The sequence below is a fragment of the Trifolium pratense genome, linkage group LG6 (genome assembly GCF_020283565.1).
Source record: "Trifolium pratense cultivar HEN17-A07 linkage group LG6, ARS_RC_1.1, whole genome shotgun sequence".
Lineage (NCBI taxonomy): Eukaryota > Viridiplantae > Streptophyta > Magnoliopsida > Fabales > Fabaceae > Trifolium > Trifolium pratense.
The window spans coordinates 29,663,034-29,672,835 of NC_060064.1; the positions used below are offsets into that span (position 1 = coordinate 29,663,034).

The 9,802-nt window shown below is 33.2% G+C and overlaps 1 protein-coding gene across 1 annotated transcript; it reads right to left on the bottom strand.

Moving 5' to 3' along the window:
• Positions 1 to 2,470: 2,470 nt before the first annotated feature.
• LOC123889029 (protein kinase PVPK-1-like) lies at positions 2,471 to 6,797 on the bottom strand. The gene is made up of 3 exons (XM_045938202.1): positions 6,294 to 6,797; positions 4,675 to 5,666; positions 2,471 to 3,487 (listed from the first exon to the last, which is right to left on the bottom strand). The coding sequence occupies exons 2-3, from the start codon at positions 5,646 to 5,648 to the stop codon at positions 2,641 to 2,643; spliced, it is 1,821 nt and encodes a 606-aa protein (XP_045794158.1). The 5' UTR covers positions 5,649 to 5,666; positions 6,294 to 6,797; the 3' UTR covers positions 2,471 to 2,640.
• Between the last annotated feature and the right edge of the window lie 3,005 nt (positions 6,798 to 9,802).

The window sequence follows — 9,802 nt, forward strand, 5'->3', positions numbered from 1 at the left end:
ATTTGGTGGCTGAGGAGAATAAAATAGAAAGTAGAGTATTGGGTCACTATTATAAGGAAAAAGAAAAAAAAAATCATTTTTAGGTTCATTAATGTATTTGGTCGATATTATTGACTAGATACATTACTTTTTGAATGAATCTAAAAAGTGATTTTTTGTTTAAAATAGTGATCGGAGGGAGTAAAAAAGTCAGGCTTTGTTCTGTGATTGTTGCTCCGTTATCAAGGATATTGTATTATATGTACAAGGAGTCGGAGTTCGAACTTCGATCATCCCACTTATCCATAATTTTTGTCATTACTTTTTTTTAATTGAATTTTAAAAGGCATCTCTCTGGATCTCTAATAAATTTTATTTTTTTTGTCAAGTAGTTTAGCGACTAAAAAATCTACCTTAAAATTCGTCAAACTCGTCTCATTTGGGAGGAAGTACTATTTTTTGTGTCGCACTTCCCATTTCTTGAAACTCATCTCACTTGATCTAATCTAAACGTCTTGTTGTTACTCCTTTTATTAATGTCACAGCTATTGCTTTCAAGTTTCACAAATTTCAACTCTCTAATTTCAGATTTAAGCTTGCGTATAAATTAGGTATTACTATTTTTAAATTTTTTCCAATTTCATTATACTATTGAATTTATTGATAGTTACACATTACACATCATCTAGAAAGTTGGACGGAAAAGCAAGGAACCTATTTCAATATGGGAGGATCTTGTCTAAAAAAGCAAGGAACCCATCAATATCACTATTTACATCACTATGCATATTAATAAATATCTTTCAATAAAATTTATACTACCAAAAAATAATTACACTATTAGAAGATATTTTTCGATAGGAGAAGAAGAATAATTCGCTTAATATCGTTATGAAACATAAACCAAGTTTAGAGACCCAACATAGAAAGTCGATATAGAGAACCTAGAGACAAATCACGAGAGGATACTTTTCTAATCCCCGACATTAGTTCGATATATGGACCCGAAAAAATACCTAATTATTGTTGTTCAATTGTGTGCTTGTAGATAAGATAATTTGACTAGTTTGTCAATTTCCCCCTTATATGTTCAAAATACACTTCCAAGTTCAAGGAATGTGCTTTTATTAACAATTGAAGGGCATACTAAGAGATTATTGTCGTTCAAATGTGTACTTTCAGATAATTTGTATAGTCCATATGTATACTTCCAAAAACATGGATGAGTTTTAGCAGCAAGGGCTGAGGAAAAGCAGCGCCCAAAACGAAACTCACCCTCTCGCACGGATTGCAATCTCAACCATTGAGTGGGATCAAGAGTTGACCACAACACGCACTTGGCATCAAGCCAAAATTTGAGTTGCTTCATTATGAGAGTAACGATCTTTCCCGATGGAATTTGGTAACCAACCAGCCTACTATATATACCTCGGCATAGGCAAGTAAGCATTCTAGCTATCTACACACCACTCAATTGCTCAAAACAGAGTTCATATTAGTTGTATTAGGTTTTTACATTTAACCAAATTCATCTTTACAAAAATTGGTTGTAAAATGAGCAAAAGTCAGGTTCGAGTTGTTTCCCTTGGGTGTGGGGGGTCTGTTTAAAATCTCTCGAGCCAGGGTGACAAAATTATCCATCAAGAGAATCTAACACCGTTGCAGAATTCAAACTCATGATCTCTGATTAAGCCGAAAGAGATCCCCTCATGTTTTCTATTTCCATCACTTTCTCATATTTAAATGTTAGCCCGTATGTAAGACTCAAATACCCTATTAGTTAATCTGGTATATGGGTTTTAGAACCGTGCAAGTATCATTAGTTAATCTAATACACCTTAGAATAAACTTGGCTTTCATTATCAAAAATAAAATAAATAAAAAACTTTTTCCTTGACCAAAAAATGAAATAAACTTGACTTTAGTACAAGTGACTTATCTCAGCGTTGATTATTGTTACTCATTAACGGCAATAACCACCTAGAGGGTGACAAATGGCCAGCTGCAACCATAACATTATTTTTCTATTCTATTAATAACGACGCATGAACAGAACAATGTTTTAAAAACCAAACCGAAAATTAAATTGACGAGGTTTGATTGATTCAATAAACACGGCTATCAGTACAGTACATAAGAAAATGCAAAAAATAAAAACTGGTTGAACAAACTACGGATGAACTGATTCAACTTTAATTCAACCAAACTACAGTACAACCGATATCAAACTAACCGGAAAACTAGCCAGTTACTAGTTCATTAGGTTGAACAGACCGGTTTAGTTCAAATTACATCCAACACTTACACATCTTTGTTAGTTGCAAATCATAAATTTTACTTCACAATAATTTTCATGAGAATGTTATTGATAATTTGCATAGAGTTACCACCCTATCTAATTGACTATGCACAATAGCCAAGTTTTATGCACATTTAATAATAAAGGAACAAATATTCATACCAAAAAACATTGCAAATGAACGAGAATAAATTAATAGACCAGAGAGACTTTGTTCATCAATTTAAAACAATTTGGAGTTTCTTACAAGCGCGTAAACAAGAGTTGCATTCTTTTATACAATGGAAAGAACCGTAGACGAACAACAACGAAAAATAAAAGATGCAAAATAATTAGTTCAAAGTAGAAAACAGCGATAGGGATCAAAAGAAATCAATATCTAAATAGTTACCAGCAGGCTTCACTCCAGGCGGTTTCTTCTCAGGTGTGAGGGCTGCTTTCATGGCCTGTCTTGGCACTTCCGGAGGAGTGGCGCAACGGATCAGCGCCCAGTTAATATTTTGAAAGAATGGATGTTGTTTAATCTCTGTAGCTCCGCGTCTATAGGCAAGACGATGCTGAGGCTCTTTCACAAGTAAACCCCTAATCAAATCCCTGGCAGCAAAGCTAACACTTGGAGATTCCGGAAATCTTAAGGGCTGCCCAACTACATTAAATAAAGTTGCCCGATTTGCTGAACCTTTGAATGGCGTTCTACCGAACAAAAGCTCGTATAAGAATATCCCAAATGTCCACCAGTCTACAGCACTTCCATGACCTTCACCTTTGATGATTTCAGGCGCAAGGTACTCGTGCGTGCCTACGAAGGACATTGATCGGGCATTTGTGGGCTCGGCCATAAGCTCGGGCAGAGGTGTCACCTGATTGTGCACATCATTCTTAGGTTTCAACTTCTTTTCTTTCTTCTTGGACTTGCTTTGTAGAAAACGTGGCGTGAAACAAGAAGGTTTGATGCAGTCTGGCTGAATAACACAAGTTGGTTCGATGCAAGCGGGTTGAACGCAGTATCCTGAGCTTTTTGTCTCTAAGTTAGAATTTGCTGATTTTACTAGAGTTGGACTGACGGCGCACCTTAGAGAGAGGTCGAAATCTGATAGCATTATGTGACCATCTTCTCTCACCAACACGTTCTCGGGTTTGAGGTCTCTGTAGATGATTCCGAGCATGTGCAAATACTCCAAAGCAAGGAGAACTTCTGCCACATAAAACCTGCATAGTACGCATTATGAAAATGAAAACATGCTTACTTCTCAAAACATAAAAAAGAAAGTGTTTATGCCGTGCATGCCTGCTAAACATATTATTGAGAGCTACATAGAAACAGCTCGATCATATATTTGTCAAAAATATAATATGAGATGCAGGGGTGACTTCAACCTAGTATGCTATTAGAGGCCAAATGAACTGATATATACTCCATAGGTTTCTTTTTAGCTGTTGATCAAGTGCAGAAGTTATCGACAAGAAACCAACAAATTCAATAAAGTCCGAGCAACATTTCATTGATACATTTATTTTTCTTTTTACTGAATTATTTATCCAATTCGAAATTACAAGAGAAATGAAATGTAAAATTCTTGAGTAGTCTACCTCACTTCGAATGAGGAATCCTATATAAGAACATAATAAATACTGATATTTATTACATATCTCGAGACTTGTAAGAAAGCCAAGTCACGTGGCATTCACGACACTTGAAGTGAAAAGTGACAAGAAAAAAGGGATTTGTAGGACCAGTAAGCAATAACAAAGTTTATTAAATTCATTCGGAATGTCATAACTGTGGAAAAAGGGCGAAGTAGATAACTAAAGTATTTATTTAAGAAGGCAAAAAAGGTACAATAGACAATTAAAGGAAGCATAATTGTATCAAATTTGGAAGACATTCATAAATAGTTGAGAAATCTTGTGCTTTTATCAAACAATATTAGTGGAAAAGAATATCTTCGCTATTTGGAAATGTTGAGCCAAGTTTTGCTCAGTTTCTCATGTAGCTAGAGAGTTGATCGTCGCAAAGAATTACTATTAGAGCCTGTCTGGACTCTGGATTGGCTTAGTTGAGTTTATCTACCGGCATACACACTTGTGAGACTATTTTGGGAGAGTATATAGAAACAGCTTATAACATGTCCATAAGTTGTTTTCAGCGGATTTCCATAAGCTCTCCGGGATAGCTGCTTATGTTAAAACATATTAACTCTTTTGTTACTTTGTTACAAAAATAACTTATACAAAAGCATTTAGGCTATAAGCACTAAATTAATCCGATTTTCCATCCAAACAAGGCCTTAGTGGCATGTGACAAAATATACTAAAAGTTATCATGATCCAAAAGGCATTGTAACAGTACAGCTTTTCAATTTCATTTACATTGGGAACAAAAATAAATTGCTAACCTTGCAGCATGTTCTGAAAAATACTTCCCAGGTTGTCGTTGCCGGAGAGCATGGAGATCCCCACCAGGACAAAACTCCATAACCAAGCAAGAGAATGACTCCGTCTCAAAGTGTGTGTACAATGAAGGTAAAAATGGATGATCTAGAGACTGCAATATCTCTCTTTCTGTCTGAGCCCTCGGAAGCTTCTTACGACTCGACAATTCAGTCTTGTTCATCACTTTCATAGCAAAACAAGTCTTTGTGCTACTTAATTCTGCTAGATATACACTTCCTATGTCTCCACATCCCAATTTCTTCAACAACCTGAAATGTCTCATTTCCAATCCACCATCTCGAACTCGAATAGCTTGAATTGCTTCCCATCTTACATCATTCGCTTTATGTGGTTTATACAAAGAACTGCTCAAACTACTGATGCTGCTTTCATCGCTAACGTCACTTCCAGTACTCCCTCTACAGATACTCGTCTTCCTGCTCTCCCCCGAATTAGTAACCTCCCCGCTTTCAACCGACTTATCAACACTAACAGATTCCTTGATTCCGGTATTAGTGAAACTTTCTTTGGCTTCTGAATAAGCAGCGGCAGAATAAAAACTACTCTGAGGACTTGAGCAAAACATAATCTCCGAGTTTGTCTGATCCGCAAATCCTTTTGACGAACCTAATATGTCAGATTCTAATATCTCGTCGGAGTTGTGATTAGTGGAATCATCACTAATACACAATTTTGTTTCGATATTGGAAATATTCTTTGCCAAACAACTTTCAAAAGTATCGGCACGGCTCACATCATTAGGTTCCTGATAAGAGTCTTTCATCCTTCCTTGAGTTCTTCTAGATGATGCCATTAAAGGCGGTCGGGAAGAGCCCGGAACACCAGATGTCGAAGGAGGATTGTGATCCATTACGCCAGAAACAGAATTATTATAAACTTCTGGTGAACACTCAACTCCATCAACAGGTGAGTCCATCAAGAAATTCTTAATAAGCTGCAAAATCCAAATCAGCCGAAAAATTAGAGATTTAATCATTAAAAAAACTCAAAATTCACAGTTACATAATCTTATGACAAAAAAATAGTAACACAAATATTGCAGCTTAAAATAAAATTAATTAAAATGGATCAAAAATTTCTAAAAATAAAATTAAATCAAATAAAATGGCTCAAAAATTTCTAAAATTAAATAAAATGGCTCAAAAATTTCTAAAATTAAAAATCACTAGAAAACCATCCAAATATAGAAAAAGCAAACCCCTCTAACCCAAAAGAAAATAATTGACAAAATTCATAAAGACTTTGATTATATCAAAGTTTGAGTCTTTCACAAACTTAGTAAGAGTCAACATGAACAAAACAAAATCTTCAAAACCCAAGTTCAATCCTTGGTAAAAAATAATTCTTTGTCAGACTTTACTTACCTCGGGCCAAACTCTGGATTATCAAGACACTAACCATAGATTAAAAAAAAATCAAAGGTTTTTAGATTCCAAAAATTGTAATAACACTCAAAGTTAAAGTTTTTTTGTTCTTTATCTTTAATTATACTACAAAGAACAATAATTGAAGAGTATCCACAAAGAAAGGAAGAAAAAGGGTATAAAACACAGTAACAAACCTGATTAAAGGAGTAACTTTGCAATGAAATTGAAGAGAGAAAAAAGCTGTTCCATGATCATAGAAAAAAACCCAGAAAGTTATGATACTTTGATTTGAGTTTCTGAAAAAATTTGTGAAGAGGGTTCAGATCCGATCGAAACGAATAAGGAAAGGACAAAACAAAACAAAAGAAATAACAAGAACAATAGTATTAATATTAATTAATATTAAAATAGTATATTATGTATGATGATGTTTTTGTTTTTGTTTGTTGTTATTGAGGAATGGGAATTGAAGAAAACGAAGGAAAGTTGAGAAGCAAAGGTAATGAAAAGAATAAAAAGTGGAGTGAGTGAGGGAGTGAATGAATGAGTGAGTTACTCTAAATAAATAAATAAAAAAATAATAAAAATAAAAAATCAATTTTTGCCGAGTTTCATGTTCTTGTTTCCCAAAAAGTTTAATGCTTTTTGAGACTAAAGAGGAAAGTGAAAAAATCAAGGGGTGGGACTCGTGGGTGACTACTGACTAGGTGGGATGGGTATTCTTTCATTCTTGACCCAAGATTAAGGAAGTAGGGTAAGTTTAGATTAACTTTTTTTTAATTATCTTATTTTTTGTTTATGAAAAATAGTTTAGATAAATAAATAAATTTTTTCATTAATTTATAATTTTTCATTGGTGAAAATTGTATATTAATAAGCTATTTTTTTATAAATTATTTTGACAAACTTAAAAATAATAATGCATAAAGATTTTTTTTTTGACTCACATAAAGATTTATTTATTTGTATTAGTTGCAAACTAAGTCAATTCGAAAAGTTCATAAGTGCATGTTTGGTTCTGCATCTACGACCCCAATTTAAAACTAAGTGGATATGGTGTATGTGAATTTTTTTTAACGTATTGATTGTTGGGAAAGCAGTAAAAAAATCTCCACACAATAAATAAAAATTGCAATAATTTATTATTAAATCTACAACTTTTATAAGATGAAGTTGCAACCTTTCAATCTCACCTAAGAATTTCAGTTCAAACTCTCACAATTTTTATAATGGTTCAGATTTTAAAATAGTGATTATAAATAGACTTAAAATGCGAGTTGCTTAAGTACTGTTTTTTTATTTATATATGTTATTATTATTAATTCAACCAACGATAAATATATTGACCAATGTATTTATTTTTTGGTAGAAAAAGAGAACTAACACACATATATTGGTAAATTTATATAAACCACAAAAACTATGATCCCAACCGATATATTTGGGGTCTAAAAAGTCCCAAAGACTAAAGTGCCCCTACTCAAATAAGGCTCTATGGTAAAATAAAAAATTCAAAGTCCTATGTGTTAAAGTTGGACTGTACATTCCCCATTTTTTTTTCTAAGACAATTTAGTTTTTCAAAAAATTGTTCTCTATATGTTTTTCCATAATTTGTTTGGGAGGTTGGTCAAAATAAAGAGTAAGAAATTAAAAAAAATGAAATTATTATCTCATATATATATATATATATTTTATGTGGCTTGTTCTTATTAATCGTTGAGCAAATATCCCTAAATTATAAATGAATATAGTAAGTTTCACCTTATCGTAAATACAAGCTATCAATAATACTAAAATCCTCTTTTATTTTCTACTAAAAATATTAGCTTCTCCTCTCCGCTCCCTTCCTCCCGTCTTGCCCCTTCTCTTATCTCTCTCCCCTCCCTCTCATCTCTTTGTCCCCCCCCCCCCCCCCCCCCCTCTCTCTCTCTCTCTCTCTCCCTCTCTCTCTCCCCCCTTATCGTACAAGATAAAACATTGTTTACTACTTTAAAATTTTAATATATGTGTTATTTTGCCCTATATTTATCCTTTTACGAATCAATCTCACCGTTAAAGAACATTTTGAACCCCTCTCTCTCTCACTTTGAATTTTAATATACAATTGTTGCATTTGGGAGCCATAATTTTTTAAAAAAATTTGGGGCTTGAAGCCCTAGCTTTAGTAGCTTTGGGCTTGGGTCGGCCCTGAGTTCTACTGTAACGACCCACTAATTCGATCAATAACCTAATATTTTGATAAGATTGATCAACGATTCAAATTTCAAAACAGTGACTATGAATAGACTTAAAATACAAGTTGCTTAAAATACAAGTTGTTATTAATCCAACCAAAGTTAAGTATATCGGTCAATTTATGCAACCCACAAAACTATCACCCCAACCGACATGTTTGGGGTCAAAAAAACCCAATGACTAAAGTGTTCAGACTCAAATAAGCTTATAAGCCTCTATGGTAAACAAGAAGATCCAAAGTCCTATGGGTTAAAGTTGGTTCCTATTCCCCATTATTTCTAAAACAAATTAGTTTTTAAAAAAATTGTTCTTTATATGTTTTTCCATAATTTTCAAAAAATAAAATAAATTTGTTTGTGAGGTTGGACAAAATAAAAGAGTAAGAGACTAAATAAAAACTGAAGAATAATGCTAGCAACACACTCTTTAACAAACACACTCCAACACACTCTCTTTTATTGGTTGAAATTCACATGGGTCCCATAAAAAAATGTGAACCCATATAATTTTTATGGGACCCATATAAATTTTAACCAATAGAAGAGAGTGTGTTAGAGTGTATTTGTTAAAGAGTGTGTTGCTAGCACTCCTCAAAAACTGAAATTATTATCTCTCACTAAATCATAAGATAAATGATTATCCTAAATACAAACTATCAATAATACTAAAATACTCTTTTATTTTCTACTACGTACAAATATTACTCTCTCCTCTCCCGCTCTCTTCCTCTCATCTGATTTTTTTTTTCTTATCTCCTCCCTCTCCTCTCTTTGTCCTTCCCTCTCACTCTCACCCCTCTTTCTCTCTCACACCCTCTCTCCTATCGTACAAGATAAAAAATTATTATAATACTTTAAAATTTTAATGTGTTATTTTGCCCTATATTTATCCTTTAATGCCACCCTTAAAGAATACTTTGAATGTCTTAAGGTAATGGATAATGTTCTCTTAAATGTATTGATGATAGTAACAAGTCGCTAATTTGGAGGATAAATGAGTGGAGACGGAGTTCCTATGATATGGTCTTTGTTTTTGTTGATAAGCCTATGATATTAGTCTTTGATAATGATACATACAATACAACAATACAAGGAGGGGTGAGCCACCTATATACTAGGCAGCAAACAAGATTATAGAGGGTCACTGTATCTAGACCTTCAAGCTCTATTGCAAAGGGAAAATTTTAGGAAGTGATGATAAAAGAATGATGATAATGCAAAAAATGATGAGGACTAAGGACAAGGAGTAGGGTTCTACAACTTCAATAGTGGGAAACAAATAAATAAGACATAAACTATTGTTGTGAGAGTTTGAGAAAGGCTAGAGCAATAACAAATCAATGATTCAGAAATATAATAGAAAAATATTATATTTCCATCTAAAATCTTAAAATATTAAATATATAAATTGTCTTTTTTATATATATTTAATTAATATTTTACTCATTTATAATCCGTGTGTAAAATT